Raw genomic sequence first — 24,674 nt, forward strand, 5'->3', positions numbered from 1 at the left:
TGAGCGGTGGTGGGGGTACCCGCATTTTCGTGTCGATCCTGACTCGGTTTTACTCCGTCCCCGAAAATCCATTACGCGCCTAAAGAAGTTTCACTTCAAAAAAAACCCTAGATGTAGGGAAATTTGATTAGGAATATCATCACTGAACATTCGGATATCGAATGTCTGAATGTGTGTGTGTTGCCGCCGCGGGATCGGATCGGCGGAAAGATCCGCCGAGCAAATTCCTGAGCGAAACGGGCGCCTGTGAATTCTGCGCTTTCATAAAAATACGGAAATCGACGAAAAGACTAGAGATGTGATATCTGAAATTACTGAAATGACCCATCACTGCGGTTTCAGTTACTGGAGACCCAAATGGAGTTGGTTCTTTATCCAGGTGCTGACAGACTAAAAGTATGATAATGTTTAATAATTTTGGTGCTAATAATGTTAAAATTTGGGAAATTTCATGTCAGCTATTTTATCAGGAAATATCACAATTTTTCCAAACATATTTAATTTTGGATATTTTTGATAAATAAAAAAAAAAAAAGTTTTCTCGGCATCGGGCGTTCCGGTGACAGCAAAGTCACTGCGACAAAGTAACCGAGACAGGAATATCGGAACTCGGAACAACTGTCAAATGTCAAATAATAATGATTACCTTTCGTTATTTAGTTTGTCGTTCCAGATGCGAAAAGCTTGTTAATATAATGTTATCTTATTCTCTACTAAGTAGAATGCTCTCATGATAGAATATGCCGACTAGTAAGAATAGAACCCACACGTAAGTTGAATAAATTGCTTATTTAATTTACCTGTCGGTTGTTGTCGGTATTTTGTATTCATAAACCAAAATACGAATTGAAGTGTACTGTCTTTTAACTTTTATATTCGTCCTGTTTAAGTTCCTCTTTTACGAGTTTATACAATTCAGTTGTGTTGGTTTTGTAGAAAATGTCGAAATTGGGAGAAACAGAGGCGCGACCGTCTGTCTGCCGCCTTCACCGCGCTTGCGGCCGCCCTTCCCGCTCCTGCGCCGCCTACCACGCACATCGTCATCCTGCAGGACTCGCTGACCTACATCAACCAGCTCAAGGGTGACCTGCAACAGCTGCAAGACCTGCCGAGAGGTACCATGAGATTGATTACAAGTTATTATTGATTCCGTTGCAGGGTAATGCAAGAAACATGAGTTATATTGGTACAGAAGGAATGTAAAGAAGAAATTGAATGCTTTCATAGACAGCAGATGCCTGCTATTTCATGTTCGTTTGTCGAGATATCAGCCAAATCCATTCTTTGCATTACACAAATAGGTAGTTCATTCAACAAGTCATATTGCATATATATGTATATAGTCACCGGCTACATATTAATTGCAGTGAAATCAGAGCAAAAGTTGCTTGAACATCTATAATTTATATATATCCGATTTTTGACGAGAGAATGACACATTTCTGCACTCTACAAGAATAACATAGATTTGAGTTTCAAAAACCCCCCATCATATAACACAAAAGTAGGTGATAAACGGAAACCACGATACAAATTATTACAAGCAATAATTAGTCGCCTGAAATATCAATACAAATTGAAAATATCTCCCGAGTAAAAATAAATGCCGGCGACGGGAATTGAACCCGCACCTTCTGATGTCTTATATAACTCTTATGTTTCATGTTACCTATATTTAGTTAACCTATGTACTGGTATATACTGTTTTTGCAAATAAATAAATAAATGTCCGGTCAGGTGCTCTGGACTACTGAGTAACGTCAACTTATTTTGAACACGCCAAATAATTCAATATGTACTAGTACTTCAATTAACAATTCCTGCTTATTATATTTTTTCACCTGTAAACAACCAATTTATTTTTGTAGGAAAGGCTTTGTTAGTGGTAAATTTCCCACTAGATGGCGTCGAGACATATTATATCTACATTTGTTGGTGAAATATTTTGACTTGTCAAATATTATTTTTTTTTAATGATAAACTAATGATTATAGGACAAGGTTTTTTATGCATAGCACAAAGGATAACAAATCATTATATGTATCTCCTTTGTGCTATGCACAAAAAACCTTGTCTTATAAACATTAGTTTATCATTAACATGCGTGCACCCGTAATGAACTGTTTCTTAACATCGAAAAATATCAAACAATAACTTTTGCCCGAATCAAAAATCCCATATTGCATCAATCATTAACAACATTTTCCTAAAAAGAGTAGAGCAAATTAAGGACCTTGGTATTATTTTCAACAGTACATTATCTTTTATTCCTCATATAAATGAAATAACTAACAAGGCCATGAAATGCTTAGGGTTTATTTTGAGAATGGTGAAAGATTTTAAATGAATTAATTCCTTTAAATTGCTATATTCACTGGTTTGGTAAGAAGTAATCTAGAGTATAATTCAACAATCTTTCTCCATTTTATAAGATTCACCAACTAAAAATTGAGAGAGTGCAGCATAAAATCCTGAGATTCATTAATTTTAACCGTTTGAGTGCCAAAAAAATTCATACAGTTGCTTGTAAAATGCCACCAAAAAAACATTATTTTTTATGAAACTATATATTTTTTTAAATCCCCATAAATTCTTTGAATTTTCAAGGATTTCGATGATTTTTTCGGTGTTTTATTAAAGAATATTGGTTTAGAATCACGCGGAGGAGGATCCCGAAGTCCAGGCGTTTCGAAAAAATGAGAATTTTACGTACAGACGTACGCGCGAATCAAAACACGACTGACGCAATCGACGGAAATCGACGATCGGCAATCTTCGTTAAAATACGAATCGACGAAAATCGACGATTGGCACTCAAACGGTTAAATTAGGAATTCCAACCGAAGATCTTAATTATACTTTTTTAATGAACTTGCTAAACTTAACGGACTTATCATCAAGGCGCACAGTGACCGATATGGTATGTCTATTCAAAACATCGAATGACAGACTGGACGCCATTGATTTAACAAGCGTTATTTCGTTGTGAGTACCTACACGGGACACTTGACTGAATACCTTGTATAATGTTCCAAAATCTGCTAACAATTATTTCGTAACTCGCCTATTCAAAGATTACACAGACTTGGTTATAACTATGGTTCAATCGATGTTACCGCTGCCAATCAGTGTCAAAATTTAAACTCAGAATGTTTACATTGATCGATTGTCGATTCTTATCCTAATCTAGCGTAATAGAGATTGTTAATTAAAGTTACATAGTTTAAAGGCTAATTTGAACAACAATTTCATAATTTTTTATTCAATTGATTTGGAGGATATTGGCAGATCATCTATTTTTATTTCACTCACTTAAATTCCATGTTACATACGTTTCGTAAACTCTTATGTTTCATGTTACCTATATTTAGTTAACCTATGCATTGTTAAATCTTATATTTTATGTAATCTGTATATTCCTATATATTATGTAAACTCTTTATTTTGACTGTATTTAAAACAAAAATTGCATTGTATGTAAAAGCCCCATGGGCGTTTAAATGAAATAAATAAATTTAAAAATAAGGAAACCACTATATCGCCAAGAAGTTACTTTCAAAAATCGCCATATTGGATTCAACTAATGACGAGCTATTATTTTGCCAAAATACAATATAGCCACTTGAGTATTTAGCTGTCCCTCTTTTTACCGATTTTAAAGAGAAGTAATGAGTGATTTGTGTAAAAATGTTGTATTATTGGTAAATAACAAAGCCAGAAAGTGAATTTAGCCGGAAACAGGAACAAATGACTCCTTTTATTCCCGTAAAACTGACGCAGTGACGGTAGGTTTGTCAAATCGTCACATTTGTGCTAAATTGCACAAAATCCTAATTTTGTTTCTACTGCCACTAATTATAAAGCACAAAATCCTAATGTTGTTTCTGCTGCCACTAATTCTAAAGCTCAAAATCCCAATGTTGCTTCTGCTGTCACTAACTAAAGCACAAAATTCCAATGTCGCCATAAATGAATTAATAAGTGAATTAACCAAAATTACTGATATTTTATTATTTGTAAAAACTCATATTTTATTAGACAAATATATTAACAACATTATAGCCACCTCACTTTTTTGTCATTTCATATAAAATATTCACAAAGTTTCATAAATTGTATTCAAATTAGAAACCTTTGGTTTCATAGAGGTGTACATTTTTAATTCTTCAAGATTTGAAAATAAAATGTGGTATTTTGGCTTTCTACCACTGTTTAGATACTTCTAACCATGACGGTAAGGGAAACACAACAATTCCATGAGATCATATGAGCTCTTAGAGAGGACTTAAGGCATCTTAACCAGCGGACGAGAATACAAATTTCGAAGACGGTCTCGCGATCGGACGTTTTTTTAGAACGAGACAGAAATACCGAATTCATTCCACTGCGAGCCGTATATCCGCGCGGCTGACGAAAACTACAGCATGGTTCCGATGAAATAACAATTATTGTTGTTGAATTCTCGGTTGTAGCTTTCTTCCTAATAAGTAGTTACATACATATTTGTAAATTATACGTCGGAGTGCGTAAACATAAATAAATACAAATGCAGTGCGTTTACATGGTAGATTTAAAATATGTAGGTATATGAATATACATTTATAAAAAATTTGTTTAATTTATTTTACATAGGTTTTCTAAAAGTGAGTTAAAGTCTTTTGTTTTACATATTTATTCGTTTGTTCGAAAGGTATTACCGGTAAGTTTTATTTCTAATACTTTTATCTTTAAAGTATTACTTGATTTGATTCGTATGACATTAAAAATAGGATTTATTCCTTACAACTTAAGTAGTACATATATTAAAACTAGGTTTTATTTCCAACTATTTTCTACGGCACCTACCTACATATATGTAGTTATGTGATTGCATAATATTGTGTCGCTTTTATGTATTTGTTTTCATGGTTAACAGAGCGACCTGACTCGTCTAATTTTCGAAATGTTATTAAATTCACGAGGTAAATTTTGATTGAAAAATCATAGGTTAGTATGTCAAAAATAACCTCTTCTTTTTTCCTAAAACAAGAAGCTCAATTCACAATATGACATTATGAAACTGACAAAAAGTAACACAAAAAATATTAAATATGTTGAATTATACCAATGTAATAGTGAATTGGATGGTGAAATAGAAATTATAAACAAAAAAATGATTTGAATCGCACATCACAAATCAAAATTCATTTGGTTCGCGGCACTTTTTGACCACCAATCACTAAGTTTCACGTGCTTTGGCATAAATTTTAACATTTATACATGAAACATCGATGACAGACATAAACTCCTGATAGTCGATAGTTGATTCTTTTCCCTGGAAATTAAACAATACAAAATTATCGCCAAATGTTATAAAAAATATGTGCTTATTCTGACTGATTCTTTCGAAGGACCCTATAGCATATAAGTACGTACAATGTACACGGATAATTAAATATCACTAACCTTTGTTTTTCTGAAAATATATCTCCCATGTACGTTTTTGATATCGTAATTTGTGTTTTCTAATAGAACTTTTTCCAAGGGTATTTTTCTCCCATTTTTAAGCGAGGAATTTCTTTAAAATGTTATTAACTAGACTGGCGTGGACTAGACGTCCGCTCGCCGCCTGGTCGCGACGGAGACCGACAAAATTTTGTCTTGTGCCGAGTTAAAAAAATGCATAAACGCGAATCGAAATTAATTACTATTATATACTTTAAGAATATATTTTTTGGTCATAAATTATTTCTAATTTTCCAATAATGTCTTGGAAAATTATTTTTCTAAAAAAATCTGAACGATACCAATTTGTAAGACCATAAATAAATAGTCAAATTGAGGGATTTTCGTCACAAAACGCGTGTTCGGATTTATTTATTAGTAATTTTATTTGAAATAAAAACAAAATTCTTATACATAATTTTGGTAGATAATTTATTGATTGTTTATACTGTATTATTATATGATTTGAAATATTTGTTGTATAATACAAATTCACCTTCGAAAATGCAAAAAATCTGCGCATTGTCCAACGGTAACACTTTATTATGATATGAAAATAATATTATTTTTCAAAATTTAACATCTTGATTTACTTTATAAAATAACGATCTTTCGAAATCAATTTGTGTTTTTTTCTAGAAAAGTGTCCATTCGTCTAAAATTGGCCTCAAAAATGCCAAATTTCAGGTCAAGTCTACTTATTTCGCTTTAACAAAATAGAGAAATAAACATAGATGCCAAATATTTGTTATTGAATATCTTTGCTATTCCTCGGGTTACAAAGTTTTTTTCTTTTAATTTTCTGGGAAAAATATTCTTTTAAGGTGATTTGACCAATTTCAGCTCGCACTTCCCTTAGCATGTCATTTTTTTTTATTTATTTTTTTTATAGTGAATACCTCACAAGAGTCCCAACTGCTCCCGTCTGGAGCCAGTGAGACTATGGCATCCCCAATTGAGGGATGTTGTGAGGCTGAAGGTAAGTGGGGAAGGGAAAGAGGAAGGTGGGGAAGTACCTGGCTATTCAGATCTAGTCACTAAACACGGCTAAAGCCATTTGGAGCAATGTTTAAATTCTGAATGGTGGTCTTACACCAGGGCGATACTGGTAGTATCTTCCACTCTGGAACGTGCCGCAAATATACTATATATTATTTTAATTAATTAATTGTGAAATAACACAAATTAATCAAATAAAATTTATTTGCGCACGCCGGGTTCGAACCCGCGACCTTCGGAATGACAGTCCAATGCGTTACCACTGGACTATGCCGGCCGTCATGTCAGGTTTCGGTGATGTACAAAATAGGATGCCGGCCATTCCGTTCTAGGCAGTTTTCTCTTAGCGCTTTACCGTTTTCCCGACTCAATTCAAATAAGCTTTTACCAGTAGATGGACTTGAAACCCCCACTTTAAAATTTATCAATTATTTTGAACACAATCTTTTCAGGCATTTTTTTAATGATCTGTTCTGGCACTGCACTTTTTAGCGCTGAACACTTGACAGCTGCGTCTCAAATATATAATTTATGGTTCTATACTTCCAAAATACCTTTTGGAAGTATAGAACGTAGTAGTTTGACGTATCAAGACAATTAGAACTCTGCATCATAATGAATAATGTATTTTATTGTGAATCTATAATTCAAAAATATTCCAGATAAATTGTCCGTAATTAATGACAATCTAAACACGCAGGCGCAAGCGTAAGTGTAATCGGTTCGGTTCCCCATTGGTTGATAGTGTCGTCATCTCGTTTATCATTGGTTGAAAGTGTTGTCATCATTGCTTAGTGCTCAATTGATTGTGGCAAACAGGCGCTACTGCGGAATAAAAACAAACCAACAATTTCAACTTGTCATCGCGCCTCTAAATTCGCAAATTAACCAAGTACAATATGAGTAAACAGTGAAAAATGTAGAAAAAAAACAATGACATCGAGTGACACAGAAGAAGATGATGTTTCTTCAAACAAATTAATCAAATATATTAATCAAATTAAACGAACTAAAACAATTATTGAAGAGTCACTTACCCAAATGCTGATATGATGTAAAATTATACTGTTTGTAAAATTGTACTGTAACTGGAACGAATGTTCTGTTGTACAATAAAAAAAAAAAAAATAAATAAATAAATAAAAAATAAAACATTGTCTTTTTTTATACCTTAAACAGGTTCCAAAAGAAGAAGCCACTGTGACACAAATGCAAATATTACACTGATTTTAAAGCCATACTGGCATATCTGCATTTTACTCTTAATTTAAGCAATTTTCGATTTATTTGCAACTACGACTTCAATAAGCAGTATTCGTCTAAATTTTATTCATTCATAAGGTGGCATTGAGGTGAACCAAACGGACGTAAAAAGGAAAATATCATATGCGAAATCTTTAAAGCGCTCTGGTGAAAAACAAGCATTTTGCAGATATGCCGGTTTGATTTCACAGCGACGATATGAATGTTTATTGTTATAATTTTTTACTTCTTTTTGTTTTTAATTTTATGTATTTCTTTATTATGTTTATTTTTTTGCCATTTAATATGTTGTGTAGGTAAAAAATACTAAATCAACATTTAACTCAATGGAACTTAATTGGTCTGGAACATATGAATGTTTATTGTTATAATTTTTTACTGTACGACTGTTTGCTTCCTAAATAAAAAGAAATAAAAAAATAAAAAAAAATAAATACCTGTGTCCATATTTAAAAAAATCGTAATGCTGATATGGCCTTCCTCTATGATGCTAGAGGACAGTGCTTTTTATTACCCTCTCCCTGCAAATACCAGTGATGTGTGGCATTGTCTGACTTCACCTGTCTAGTCTTAATTCACCCCATACCAGTGATGTTTTTTTGTTGATTCTTTCCAATAATTATTTTTAAATTACAAATTACAGTTAAGCTGCCAGAAAAAAATCCAGAGAAGAAACCTCAACTATCCGACGGCAAGGCGCAGACCAAGCCTGTTCCCGGAGACAAGGAGAGCGCCAGTCCTTCGGGCGATGAATCAGCAGCCGCGGAGAACAAGAGCAATGTGCCCAGCGCCAAGAAGCCCGTCAAGAAGAGAGGGGTAAAGAAACCCCTGATCAATAGAAAGCGTACCAGAAAGAAAGTTACGCCAATGGGAAAGGTTAAGGAGGCTGGCTTGGCCGTGTGTCCAATATCGTCTGCCGTGCTCGGTGGCACTACCAATGGTAAATATCTTATTTTCTCTTCTCTAGGTACGCTTCATCTTCATTGAGATCCTATGGGAAATTTATTTCCTCTTTTGACCGGTTTCCGAAGAACTGTTCTAATCATCAGAAAAAAAACTAAACTTGAAATAATTTATTTCAACTCTTTCCCATGTTTTAATTACTTGCAGCCCGCAATTTAATGACTATTTCCATAGTAATATATATATATAATATTTTATTTATTCAAGTTATTTTTTCACAATTTACACAAATTAGAATGGAATAAAAGAGCAGTTAAGAGTTACGGTTGCGCGGCTCTTTTCATATAAAACTTTAATTTGAATTTGAGGCCAAAATACTTGACCGAACTGAATAATTAGTTTTTTAATCAAAAGGTGTAGCAAATATCCTACATGGGTGGGACACTTGACTGAATACCCTGTATAATGTTCCAAATTCTGCTAACAATTATTTCGTAACTCGCCTATTCAAAGATTACACAGACTTGGTAATAACTATGGTTCAATCGATGTTTACCGCTGCCAATCAGTATCAAAATTTAAACTCAGAATGTTTACATTGATCGATTGTCGATTCTTATCCTAATCTAGCGTAATAGAGATTGTTAATTAAAGTTACATAGTTTAAAGGCTAATGTGAACAACAATTTCATAATTTTTTATTCAATTGATTTGGAGGATATTGGCAGATCATCTATTTTTATTTCACTCACTTAAATTCCATCTTACCTACGTTTCGTAAACTCTTATGTTTCATGTTACCTATATTTAGTTAACCTATGCATTGTTAAATCTTATATTTTATGTAATCTGTATATTCCTATATATTATGTAAACTCTTTATTTTTATTGTATTTGTAATGAAACGCTGCACATAGATAGATTTTAATGATTTAGGCGGCCAAAATTATTTTTGGGGTTATTTTAGTTCTAAGTTCAATTAAAATAAAGAAAAGGTATATATTTATAAAAACATACATATATTTGTCAGGTTACAAATAACAGTAATATATAACAGAGCTAAATTCACTAAAAAATACAAATGAATGGAAACAGAATTTAACAAGTTTTCTTTAAATATAAAATTACATTAAAAATCGGTATCTTCAGGTCCAGATGTCTCTACTGACTCTGTGTTTGGGTCACCAGGTAATAAAAGTTTAACCGTTTCAGGTAGAAATGCGTTACGTGAAGGTTTTCTTATTTGTCTCAAGCAACTAATGAAGGTATCTGAACTTAACAAAAGCCTATAATATACATCTAAGTTACATTCTTCCCTAGAAAACTTTCTGGCAAAGTTTAGCCGGTACGATTGGAAATGCTTGTTCCGGGCTTCTGCAGCTTCTTCCGATAGCTGTCCAATTGGAAGGATCCCCGAACTTTTTATGATTTGGCTTCCATGTACCAATATCTTGTGCATAGTTGGCGTCATTGGGTGCCAACCATACTGTTCTACGTACAATTTTGCTGTGTCGTACGCATACTTATCATATTTTTCAGCATCAATTTTATGGCCACCAGAAATAGTTTCTCAAATAACCTTGAATCTGTAAATCAGTTCAAAGTTAATACCTGTGATGGCTGAAGCCAATTCGGGGTTTTCAAAAAACCTCCAGCTTGTGTTGCCATCATTGGTGTTGCCAAAGTTGGCCTTTGGCATGTCGATAAGCAAACCGGTTTCATTTCGAAACCTCTCCTGAATTTCCAACTTCTTTTGGGCTTCTAATGCCTTGTCTTCTTCGGTTTTTCTTTCCCTGTATTTTTTTACTGGCAGTTTATACGAAAGGTGTATAATGCTTTCTAAAATGCGGATCCGGGCGTGTAATACTGACAAGCCGAATTCCAAAGCTTGAGGGTTTACACTATTTTTCTTCGATAGATCATTAAAGGTTTTCGAAGTAGCTCCACAGATGTAGCACTGGGATGTTGACTTTGTGTCTGTGGCTGCGTTACACACCTTTCCGTCAATCATAGTCATTTTGAGTTGGTGCCCGAACGAAAACTCCTCTTCATTCAACGTAACAACTGTTTTGTTTAGTTGCTTAAAGGACTCCTGCACATATTTTATCTCTTCTTTAGTTATGTCCGTTGTTTCTTTTACAAATCGGAATCGAATCGGACGGCAAAACCTTGACGAAGAAGGAGTTGGATTCTACCAAACAATTTTACTGCCTTCTTTTCCACAAACAATGCGCAAAGGCACAAAGGAACTCATAAAAATTTTGGCATCGGAATCAGTCTCATTATCGTAAATTTGTTTAAATTTGGATTGCTGAGAACCGTCACAACCCCATTTGCAGATTATCATTAACGACTTCCTTTCTTGCTCGTTAAGCTGGATTATCACATCTTCTAGGTATTTTGATAATCGTGTTACGGTTAGATCCATTAGGCACTGTAGATTACTTTCCGTGCAAGTAGCCGTAATTCTTAGGGATTCTTTCGGCGGATAGCACTCTTGTTTTGCTTTCAAAACAAGATCATAGCAAGGAAAATGTTGTGGATTTGTTGCCCTTACTATCTCATACTGTCGTCTCGTAAAATCAGCTTCAACGAACATCTTAAGTGCTTGCAGAGGCATCAATTGAGGTACCTCATCGTTGTTGGTAACTCTACTGTAGGCTTTTCTATATTTACTAGCCCGTGTTGGGGAGTTCGTAATATCTTTAAGCACTTTCGAGGCGGTCCTATGTCCCGTTGTCTGCAACACAGATGTAGCAGCGTGAACAATAACTTCATCACCTGCGGAGGCCCTTATTTCTTCCGTTTTTCTTCTTTTACTACGCTCACTTAGTTCTCCAAAAGACTTGGGTGGTCGACCTTGCGAGGAGGCTGATTCAATGGGAATCTCGAATGTTCCCTCTAACCATGATTGGTTTATTTTCAGGAAAACATCTTGGTGTTTATTTGCCTTTACCCATCGTTGCTTAATTTGTGATTTTACATAAGAAAATCTTTTTTTAAAGTCTTCTTTAGCCTCTTTGTTGTGCCCATAGCGCATAAGGAGAAAATTCTCATAATAGTCAAGTTTTTCATTTAAAGTTGGTAAATTTTGACTCTGTAGTTGGTCAAATATGTATTGACGAGTCACTACTTTAGTACCCGAGGTAGTAGGTAGACCTGAAACAAATAAAAAAACAATTTTAATACAAAATATCGCACACTCAATATTTCCTATATTTGACAAAGAGCCTTTCAAAAGGGCTTAGCTCAAAAAAGCGCGATTTTGCGCGGCTATTTCTTATGGAATTAGTTAGTTACATATATGCACTATATAGTATAATGAAAATTAATACAGGGACGGACTCATAAGTACACTAAAAAGGCACTCGAATTTAAATATATTTAAAAAAAAATTTTTTTGACAGAGTGATGTTTGTCGTTTTAAAAATGAATGACAGAGAATGTTAATTAAATTTTTCTGTAACGAAAACAAATTGTTCTTACCTGTATTATCGCAATCCATCACAGTTAAAACGGAAATATTAGCTTGAAATGAATAATGCACGTTTGGAAAGTTATAAGTTTAGGAGAGCGTCGAAACCCGACACGTACACACTTGTTCACTATCGAATTCCGACTGATCAAAGTCGACTCCCGCGCTTCCAAGGAGGGGGGAGAGGATGTTATATTGTACATAGAACTGTTGACTCGCCAATTAAATAGATACCTTACCATTATATTGATTTAAAAAAAAATACTTTTGGCCGTCTAAATCATTAAAATCTACGTATGTGCGCTGTTTGATCAAAGATGGAGAATAGACTGTCAATTATTTCATATAAGTTTACATATTAAATACATAGATGGCAGCACTAGTCTTATATTGTTGTTATCATTTCAACACCCCCACTATAACTAACAATATAAATACAATTAAATTAAACAATTTGCACACCTAGTTTATCCAAAAATTCATAATGTTTTGTGGAACCCAAACTTTTGGTGAACAAATCAGCAGGCATTTCAGCTGTTGGCAAATACTTAACATTTACAATATTATTTGCTACACATTCTCTACAAAAATGATATTTAATATCAATATGTTTGGTGCGCTTATGAAAAACTGGATTTCCTGTTAACTTTTGCGCACTCTGATTGTCATTGAAAATATCAATAGTATACATTTTTTGAGTTATTTCATAGGTATTGTAAATTTCTCAAATAAATTGCTTCTTTGCAGGCTTCGGTGATGGCCATATATTCAGCCTCACTACTAGATAGTGCAACAGTATTCTGTTTTTTTGTTTCCCAAGATATAACACAACCAGATAAAGTAAAACAAATTCCAGTGTATGACCTCCTATCTATAATGTTTCCGCCCCAATCAGCATCTACAAACCCTTTTAATATTGAGCTTCCACTAGCGGAATACTTTAAACCATAATCTTTAGTACATTTTAGGTATCTCAATAACCTTTTTACATAAGAACAATGTTCTTTGGAATAACAATTATTAAATTGGCTTAAAAAACCAACCGTATATGCAATGTCCGGTCTGGTTAGAACCGCTAAATACATAAGACATCCAATTATTTGTTGATATGGAAAATTACCAACACAATGTTAATTTTTTTGACACATTTAACTTTGTTTCCATTGGAGTCTGTGCAGGTTTACTTTGGCTCATATTAAACTTATGCAACAGCTGATCAATATAATCTTTCTGACTTAATATTATTGTTTGCTTAGATTTGTTAACAGTTATGTTAACACCCAGACATTTCTTTATTTCTCCTAAATCTTTTATTTTGAAATGACTTGTTAAGACATCCTTTAAATGCTTAGTTTCATTAGTATCATTTGAAAAAACAAAAAAATCATCTACAAACAATGCGACAATAGTTTTAAACTGATCTTTAATTTTTGTATACATACATGGTTCTATTTTAGATCTAATATAACCTATGCTTAACAAACATTCATCTACTTTTTTATACCAAGCTCTTGAGGATTGTTTAAGCCCGTAAATGGCCTTTTTTAATTTAAGTACTTGACCATTTTGTGTTTTTTCAGAAAAACCTTTTGGTATTTGCATGTAAACAGTTTCCTCAAGTGTACCATTCAAGAAAGCCGTTGTTACATCAAGATGTGTTGTTTTCAAATTTAGTTGTACTGACAATGCAAAAAGTAATCTTAATGTAGTATGTCTCACTACAGGAGAAAATGTTTCTGTAAAGTCCACACCTTCAACTTGTGAAAAACCTTTTGCCACTAAACGTGCACGAAAGCGGACTTTATTTTCACTATCATACTTTTTACGAAGCACCCACTTGCACTGTACAACTCTTCCATCTTTTGGAGCATCACTTAACTCCCACGCATCATTGTCTTTGAAACACTGCAACTCTTCTGTTATAGCCAACTCCCACTGTTCTTTTTCTGGTCCATTTAAAGCGTCATGCAGAGACAAACCAGCCGCATTATCATATGTTTCACTGTCAACGCACAGATTTGATAACCCATACCTCTCTGGAATCTTCCTCTCCCGGTTAGGTCGGCACTGCGGGCTTTCTTTCTCACTGTCTGCATCTTCATAATCACTGGGAACATATGTTTCATCATTATCTATAAAACTGTCCATGAAACTTGAGTGTTCTTGACTAGGCACAGGTTCAATTTCACATTGTTCTGTATCATCAAGTTCCTTACTATCCCCCACTGAATCAACATTCTGACCACATTGTTCTGTATCATCAAGTTCCTTACTATCCCCCACTGAATCAATATTCTGACCTTGCACTTCCATTAAATTTTCAGATTTTGATTCCTTCTCAATGATGATCACATCTCTACTAGTCGTTACATTCCTTGTTTCTGGATTGAAGACCCTATATCCTTTTATATTATCTGGATATCCTATGAGAATACATTTGGTTGTTTTCTTATCCCACTTCTTTCGCTTTTCTTTAGCTACATGGACCATCACAGTGCTACCGAAAACTCTGATATGACTTATATCCGGTTTGGAGCCAGTCCACAACTCATATGGAGTTTTATTTTCCAATGCCGCTGCCACAATCCGATTTTGCAGGTACACTGCCGTATTGGTGGCCTCACCCCAGAACTCTTTGCCTAAGTTTGCATCAAAAAGTAGACATCTTGCTTTTTCAACTATTGTGCGATTAAATCGTTCACACAATCCATTCTGTTGTGGAGTGTAAGGGTTGCTTTTCTGATGAATCACACCGGCACTATTCAGGAAATCATCAAATTCTTTATTGCAATACTCCAGTCCGTTGTCACTCCTTAATACTTTGATTGTTTTTTTTGTTTGATTTTCCACCTGAGCTTTAAAAATCTTGAAATACTTCAAAGCCTGATTTTTGTGTTTTAAGAAATAAACAAATGTCATCCTACTATGATCATCAACAAATAACAAGAAGTATCTCGAGCCGCCCATAGACACATTCTCCATAGGCCCACATATGTCTGTGTGCACAATATCTAGGAGATTACTGCTTCGTTGGCCACTGCTCTTAAAAGGTAACCGGCATTGTTTGCCTACACAACATGTTGTGCATGAAGATTTGCTTATGTCAACTTTTTTATCAAGTGACATACCATGCACAGCTTTTTCCATCTGATTCAAATAATCTTTGTTTATGTGTCCTAACCTTCGATGCCAAGTCATTCCTGACGCAACTGATGCTGCTAAACAGTCTTGTTTTAGCAAATTCACTTTATATACTCCATTGACCAACACTGCCGTAGCAACCAACTCGTTATTTTTATTATAAACTGAACAACCATTTCCAGTGAAAGATACACGGTTGCCTTTCATAATCAGTTGGCTAACAGATAATAAATTCGTTGTTAGACTTGGTACACAATATACGTTTTTCACCATGATGTCATACTCATGATTATCTGTTTTAGTCATGATTTTTACATCGCCAGAACACAATACTGACACCTTTTCACTGTTTGCGACAACAATTATTTTTTCTTGTTCATACTGCGCATTTATAATCCAACTTTCATTTGCTGTCAGATGTACACTCGCGCCCGAGTCGATATACCAATCGTCTTTGTTAAAATTTCCACTCAGGAACACTGCGCTAAACGCATTAGACTGCATTCGATCCTTATTTATCTGATTTGACAAGTTATTTTCTGTATTTGTACACTGGTTCTTGTAATGCCCGATTTGTTTACATCTGTAGCACTTTATATGCTTGTTGACGTTTGACTTTGACAAGCCAGTGCTGCCATTGCTGCCAACATAACTTTTGCTGGCCATAGACATATTCGAATTATTTTTTCGTTTGTACTTTGAAGTTGAACGAATTGCTAAAGCTCCGCTAACTTCACTCCAGTCATGACTTGCTGAATCCATATCTAACAATTTTGTTTTTATGGAGTCTGTCGTTATAGGAATTCCTGAATGTTCTAATGCCATAACCATCGGCGAGAAACGATCTGGCAAACCAGCGAGTAGCAATGATGCTGTCCATGTGTCATTAATTTCGAATCCCGTTCCTGAAAGCTTCTGTGCTGTATCGATAATCTGCGTCACATAAGACGTCATCAAACTGCAATTCTCTCGGCGAATCGAAATTAAATTTCTCAGCAAACTTATTCTCCGTGAAAATCCGTTGTCGTCGAATAATTTTTTTAATTTATCCCATAACTCTTTACTGGATGTAGCATCTTTTACGTGAACATATAAAGACGAGTCGATTGTCATAATCAATTTTGCTTTGGTTTTTGCATCATCTGCAGGTTTTATTTCAATCCCGACTTCTGGCTGCACACAATGCTTCATGCCTTCGAGGATTAAAAAATTCTGTGCCGCAAAACACCATATGTCGTAATTATCACGTCCCGTTAGCTTGGGTACGTTGATAAGATAGTTCGCCGACATTTTTAAACTGCGATATACTAAAGTTGTACACTTTTATTATAACAATCCGTCACGACACAGTTCAATCGCGTTTTGTAATCGTGTTTTTTTTTATACTGGTCAAACAAAAAAAACAACAAAATCGCGAAGATTTATAAGCGAACGGCCCATAACCTGTAATGAAACGCTGTTTGATCAAAGATGGAGAATAGACTGTCATTTATTTCATATAAGTTTACATATTAAATACATAGATGGCAGCACTAGTCTTATATTGTTGTTATCATTTCAACAGTATTTAAATAAAAATTGCATTGTATGTAAAAGCCCCATGGGCGTTTAAATGAAATAAATAAATTTAAAAAATAAGGAAACCACTAAATCGCCAAGAAGTTACTTTCAAAAATCGCAATATTGGATTCAACTAATGACGAGCTATTATTTTGCCGAAATACAATATAGCCACTTGAGTATTTAGCTGTCCCTCTTTTTACCGATTTTAAAGAGAAGTAATTAGTGATTTGTGTAAAAATGTTGTATTATTGGTAAATAACAAAGCCAGAAAGTGAATTTAGCCTGGAAACAGGAACAAATGACTCCTTTTACTCCCGTAAAACTGACGCAGTGACGGTAGGTTTGTCAAATCGTCACATTTGTGCTAAAGATGTTTTTAAGAAAATAATGTTTGATTTCCTGTAACCCACAAATAAAAAATTGTACATACCAGGACTGTTACTGAATTCAATTTTTTTTTTTTTTTTAGATGTGATAAGTACAGGAGTTAATGTTGGCTTGGGAGACCTGTGCGGAGACTCTGAAGGGGTGCGAGCGGCGAACTGGGAGCTGCTGCAGGTGTTGCTGAAGGCGGGGGTCCCCTTGCCCCCCCCGCCCCCCACACCAGACAAGAGTACAAGTAAATATAAATCTTATTCCCTCCTAATAATAATAATAATATCTAACAAGCAGTTGCTTCGCCCATTTTAAGTGATATTAACAACAGTTACATTTAATAGATAGATATTAGGACATTCACAGAGAGAGGGTGAGTATATATATTGTTAAAACACGGAACAGGAAGGAGTTAATAAATAATAATAAGCTAAATTTACGCATAATAAGAATGACAGTTGTTTGGATAAATGAAATTTTACGTATTTGTGATGGATTATTTCAAATGAAACCGTATTATTGACTACATGTCTACAACTGATATTAACTGTTATCGTACCTAATATAATTAACACATAGGAGACTTGCAGTGCTTAAATATGTGTTACAACCGTCAATGTCTATAAGTTGAATCAATATTGTTTAGTTTGTCAAAATTAAAGATAGTTATAACAAAGTTGACTTAAATTTTTTTATTTTTTATTTTTTTTTAAATTATTTTAATATACATCATATGGGTTACATTAATACATACATATTTTGCAAAATATAATATTAAAATAATAGAATATTACATATTGATTAATTGTACCCGGGTTTATGAATAAAAGGAGGGTAATTGTGCGATGAGATTAGCAGTCGGTTTAATTAAAAGGTGTTAATTTTACTCCAACTGTTGGTAATTCTTTACCACTTTAGTTAGATTATATATACACCTTCATCAGGAGAGTAAAAATCTATATATAAAGGTAGATTATTTCAATATAGCGCCCCTGAGGTGATATCTCACAAAAGCGGCGCTATGCAAATTGTCCAATAAATAAATAAATATAATGTTTACATTTTATTGTGTATACACCGAAGTCAAAAATTAAATATAGATTGCAATTGGAATTAGGAATTACAATATCGTTAGACGGGAAAGACCAGTTGAGTGGGAAAATATTTAAAAGAGAGTTTATAAAAAAATTCTTGATAATTATATCTGCTTGTTTACATTGTTCTACATGTTTCCTAATTTCTAAAATTTCAAAATTATTTATAGTGAAGTATTTTAAGACCTGAAAAAAACAAATAGCATATAACCCTAAAACAATATATTCATAAGACAAATAGTATTTAATAACAGTTATTCTAATAAAATGATAGTTGAAATACTAAATAAAAAAATTAAACATATTCTCTTCAAACGGTCTTTCTAAAGATAGAAATAAACAATGGCGTAGAATTCTGTTTGTGGATAACGATACTTCTAAAATTATTTATAAAAACAATCCTGGTACTATTCAACTGGCGTTTTACACTAATAACAATGAAGAAATATATTCTTAATAATAAAGATAACAAAATTCAAACAAAAAAATCAGGAGTTTAAAAACTCAATTGGGATGATTGTAATTTCTTTTACAAAGGTAGAACCAATAGAAACTTTGAAGTCAGAACTAAAGAATATCGCAGGGCTCTAAATGGAAATAGTGAATCTGAGTTTGCAAATCATCTTTTGAATAATGATCACACTTTCGATAAAAATTCAGGTCTTAAAATACTTCACTCAGGATATAAAGCATCGCAAATAAATAATAATAATTTTGAAATTTTAGAAATTAGAAAACATGTCAATATAAAATCAGATATAATTAATAAGCAAAAAAATAATTATAAATAATAATGAAAAATGCCATTGCAAAGTGAAAAGCTTCCAGAAGAAATCTTCTTAAACGTGGTCAAGTAATTTTGCATATATAAATATTCGCGCCATTTGGTTCGTTCTTATACCGCCAGATGTGCGCTCTGTCGGCCATCTACAGCCCTGCGTATCGGCCATATTGAATGAACGCGTAATTTTTTATAAACGTCAAACATAATCACGTAATTGTGGATAATTTTCATTGTAATGTAATTAATCCAATGGATTATGAACTTTCTAAAACATATATTCTTCGATATTATCCAAAAATTATATGAGCAGAAACGATATTTTTGAAGAAATATCGTATTACATGTGGCGATTCTATTTCAGTATGAAATCGTGTCTTAATTTTTAATGTCTTATTTAAACACAATTTTAATTTGACCAATCAGAGGGCCTACATCGTCCAGACGCTAGGACAATAATACTATCAGATTCCTCTTTTAACGCGTGACAGTATAAGTTTACAACTTTATCTTAACGTTGCTTTTGCTGTGACTAACTATAAAACACAAAATCCCTATGTTGCTTCTGCTGCCACTAATTATAAAGCTCAAAATCCCAATGTTGCTTCTTCTGCTGTCACTAGCAAAAAGTAACACAAAAAATATTAAATGTGTTGAATTATACCAATGTAATAGTGAATTCGACAGTAAAATAGAAATTATAAACAAAAAAATGATTTGAATCGCACATCACAAATAAAAATTCATTTGGTTCACGGCACTTTTTGACCACCAATCACACACAGTTTCACGTGCTTTGGCATAAGTTTTAACATTTATACATGAAACATCGATGACAGACATAAACTCCTGATAGTTGATTCTTTTCCCTGGAAATTAAACAACACAAAATTATCGCCAAATGTTATAAAAAATATGTGCTTATTCTGACTGATTCTTTCGAACGACACTATAGCATATAAGTACGTACAATGTACACGGGTAATTAAATTATTATTATTATTATTAAAATATTTTTATTGATTATAGATTATTGTACCTTATCAGGTCGAAATTATTGGTTCCTAACTAGGAAAATTGCCCGTTCCAAGGAACCAAAAATATGTGAAAGTAAGTGTGTGATAATATATCTCATTATGTGGTATTATGACTCATAAAACAAAAATAAAAAACAATCGATCTATATAATAACAATAATGATAAGTAGAGAGCGAGTCCATTATATTGAGTATGTGTTTTCTTATCGAAAGTAGCCAATTGGGTAAGTAAGAATACAAATGTAGTATTATAAAATAATGGAAAAAAGCATATTGTAAAACAAACATTAATGTATATACTTGATAGATTAAAGAAGAATAATTTATATCTCGTGTACAATATATCATGGTGGTGTTATGACTCATAAAACAAAAATAAAAAACAGTCGATCTAGATAATAATAATAATTATAAGTAGAGAGAGAGTACATTATTTTGAGTATATGTTTTCCTGTCGAAAGTAGCCAATAGGGAAAGTAAGCATACATATGTAGTGGCATAAAATAACTGATAAAAGCATATTGTAAAACAAACATTAATGTACATGCTTGATAGATCATAGGAGAACAATTTATATCTCGTGTACAATATATCATGGTGGTGTTATGACTCATAAAACAAAAATAAAAAACAGTCGATCTAGATAATAATAATAATTATAAGTAGAGAGAGAGTACATTATTTTGAGTATATGTTTTCCTGTCGAAAGTAGCCAATAGGGAAAGTAAGCATACATATGTAGTGGCATAAAATAACTGATAAAAGCATATTGTAAAACAAACATTAATGTACATGCTTGATAGATCATAGGAGAACAATTTATATCTCGTGTACAATATATCATGGTGGTGTTATGACTCATAAAACAAAAATAAAAAACAGTCGATCTAGATAATAATAATAATTATAAGTAGAGAGAGAGTACATTATTTTGAGTATATGTTTTCCTGTCGAAAGTAGCCAATAGGGAAAGTAAGCATACATATGTAGTGGCATAAAATAACTGATAAAAGCATATTGTAAAACAAACATTAATGTACATGCTTGATAGATCATAGGAGAACAATTTATATCTCGTGTACAATATATCATGGTGGTGTTATGACTCATAAAACAAAAATAAAAAACAGTCGATCTAGATAATAATAATAATTATAAGTAGAGAGAGAGTACATTATTTTGAGTATATGTTTTCCTGTCGAAAGTAGCCAATAGGGAAAGTAAGCATACATATGTAGTGGCATAAAATAACTGATAAAAGCATATTGTAAAACAAACATTAATGTACATGCTTGATAGATCATAGGAGAACAATTTATATCTCGTGTACAATATCATGGTGGTGTTATGACTCATAAAACAAAAATAAAAAACAGTCGATCTAGATAATAATAATAATTATAAGTAGAGAGAGAGTACATTATTTTGAGTATATGTTTTCCTGTCGAAAGTAGCCAATAGGGAAAGTAAGCATACATATGTAGTGGCATAAAATAACTGATAAAAGCATATTGTAAAACAAACATTAATGTACATGCTTGATAGATCATAGGAGAACAATTTATATCTCGTGTACAATATCAAGGTGGTGTTATGACTCATAAAACAAAAATAAAAAAACAGTCGATCTAGATAATAATAATAATTATAAGTAGAGAGAGAGTACATTATTATGAGTATGTGTTATCTTGTCTAAATTATCCATCAGGGAAAGTAAGAATACATATTGACTATTATTGAATAACGGAGAAAAACATATCATAAAACAAACATTAATGTCTAATATAGTGGAGTGGTATAGCAGCACAGTAATTTGTATCACTAGTCACAGTAATTGACGTTTTTCACTGTCCAAATCAGCAATATTATTTATTGGAATTGTCTTGGATGTATCAGATTTCCTCAAAAGAATTCGCCCTCCTCTGGACCAAGCATGTTTATAATTATGGTCTCTAGCAAATTTTTTTGTTTGTGATAGCAAAAATTTTCTTTTCAGAGTTAATTGGTCGGATATATAAATGTGATTGGCGGTTTGCGATAATCCTAGGTCCCTTGTATTTATTTTGTTTGTCACATTAGTAGTGGATTTCTTGTAAGATTTGAATTTGGATAGGAACTCGTCCCGCGATGTTATGGTATTGAATGTCGCCACGATAGATCTTGGATTTTTGTCGGAGAACTTCGGTCCCATCCTGTTTATTTTTGTTATTACAGAATGCACGTCAGTATTTTCGTAGTTGATGGTATTACAGATTTTTTTGAGAACTTCTGCATTATTTTCCATGTCAGACTCCGGGACACCTCTTATCTCGATGTTACAGATTTGGCTTAAATACTCCAATTTATCAATTTTTTCCTCTTGTTTAGAAATAGTATTGAGTAGTATATTATTATGATTTTTTTGTGCAATTAATTCGTCGTTGACTATTTCTTGTGCTTTTTCGATAACATTTATCCGTTTTTTTAAGCCTTCTTGTTGATCTGTCATAAATTGGATAGTTTTTATTATTTCGTTATTTTGTGAGATTAGAGCTTCATATTTATTTACATATGAATCAAATTTGTCTTCCACGAATCTCATTATGGTTGTTTTGAATTCAGTGAGCTCTTTTAAAAATAGTTGCAAGATTAATGGACCATTAGCTCCATCTATATTTGAGGTTGGTAAGCTTTCTGTGTTTGTTTGAATTGCGAGTTCAGGTTTTGGCGCTTGAGAAAACTGTTTTGCTTGTATGGCGATAGATGGCGGTTCTTTTTCGTTGTTCAATGTTATTTCATTATTCGCCTGCTTTGATTTAATATTTTTATTGTTTTTAATACATTTTTTGCATTTCCACTGCAAACTCCTTGCACTACGGCGTGTCGTTTCAGTAATTTCAGCACAGCCAAGATGGTAGCTTTTTCACAGACACTACAGCAAATAAAATCCGATGGAGTGTCAATGTCTTTTTCGCAAATAATGCACTTTGTATTCATGGTAGTATTGTTTGACACAGTCTTTACGTAAAATGTGATGTTTAATTGGCTAATAATATTATAAGATAGTACTCGTTAATCACTTTAGCGTCACAACCGATGTTTTTTTCCAATAGGTAGAGATAAAACTTCAGGGCAGTTTGACAATTCGAGGTAGTTTAGAAATATAGGTAAAAAAGCACTAAAACAGCCACTTCACGCGATAAAAATTCACTGGTTTGACGCGCGGTCATTAGGAGAATTTAGGAGAATTGTGCACTTTAAACTGAGTTCACTATTGGTTTGTTTGGTGATTTTTAATAAAATTATGTAGACATAAAAATACGTCACACTGGATGAATGGGTAGGTAGAATATCACTAATAAATATCAGTAACCTTTGTTTTTTCTGAAAATATATCTACCATATACGTTTTTGATGTCGTAATTTGTGTTTTCTAATAGAACTTTTTCCAAGGGTATTTTCCTCCCATTTTTAAGCGAGGAATTTCTTTAAAATGTTATTAACTAGACTGGCGTGGACTAGACGTCCGCTCGCCGCACGGTCACGACGGTGACTGACAAAATTTTGTCTTGTGCCGAGTTAATAGAAATGCACAAACGCGAATCGAAATTAATTACTATTATATTCTTTAAGAATATATTTTTTGGTCATAAATTATTTCTAATGTTTCAATAATGTCTTGGAAAATTATTTTTGTAAAAAAATCTGAACTATACCAATTTGTAAGACCATAAATAAATAGTCAAATTGAGGGATTTTCGTCACAAAACGCGTGTTCGGATTTATTTATTAGTAATTTTATTTGAAATAAAAACAAAATTCTTATACATACTTTTGGTAGATAATTTATTGATTGTTTATACCAAGGCTGCCCAACCCCAGGCCACAATGTGGCCCGCGAACGAATTATAAGTGGCCCGCGTGAACCATTTTCAAAAAACCCGCCAATCCGCCAATTTGAAAAAGTTACTTAAAGTTAGTAAGTTAGTTAGTTAAAGGCTACTCAATCAAAGGCTACGAATCAGCGACGAAAAAAATCTAACCTGTTGAACTTACTTTTTGAACAAAAATACACCGGTTTTCGTTATAATGTTTTTTGCGTCCGAAATGGAAGCCTTGTAGCCACCCCCCCCCCACGGAATTCGAAAAATTGTTGTGGGGAATCACATATGATGTTTTTGGGTGCGCGGAATTTTTTCTCAGCGAAGTTTCGTAACAACCCCCCCCCCCCCCATGGATTTCAAATATTTTGTGGGGAGCACTCATTTTGAATATCTTTTGTGGGGAATTATGTTTTATGGAAATTCTATTCAGTTTCCCGCCAGTGATTCAAAATCGTCAATTTCGCCCAACTGTTAAAAAGGTTGGGCAGCCTTGGTTTATACTGTATTATTATATTATGATTTGAAATATTTGTTGTATAATACAAATTCACCTTTAAAAATGCAACAAATCTGCGCATTGTCCAACGGTAACACTTTATTATGATATGAAAATAATATTATTTTTCAAAATTTAACATCTTGATTTACTTTATAAAATTATGATATTTACAAATCAATTTGTGTTTTTTTCTAGAA

General features: G+C 33.2%; 1 protein-coding gene across 1 annotated transcript in view; it reads left to right on the plus strand.

Annotated features, from left to right (window-relative positions):
• The first annotated feature begins 621 nt into the window (after nucleotides 1–621).
• The window catches only part of LOC149422086 (uncharacterized), a 32,949-nt gene continuing 8,896 nt past the window's right edge, over nucleotides 622–24,674 (plus strand). The window contains exons 1-4 of the mRNA XM_089634302.1: nucleotides 622–769; nucleotides 937–1,115; nucleotides 8,390–8,686; nucleotides 17,298–17,447. Coding sequence (XP_089490428.1) covers nucleotides 741–769; nucleotides 937–1,115; nucleotides 8,390–8,686; nucleotides 17,298–17,447 — 655 coding nt within the window. The 5' untranslated portion in view covers nucleotides 622–740. The remainder of the gene's footprint in view (nucleotides 770–936; nucleotides 1,116–8,389; nucleotides 8,687–17,297; nucleotides 17,448–24,674) is intronic.

This window comes from Hesperophylax consimilis, chromosome 8 (assembly GCF_061612785.1).
Source record: "Hesperophylax consimilis isolate HC1 chromosome 8, BYU_Hcon_1.0, whole genome shotgun sequence".
Lineage (NCBI taxonomy): Eukaryota > Metazoa > Arthropoda > Insecta > Trichoptera > Limnephilidae > Hesperophylax > Hesperophylax consimilis.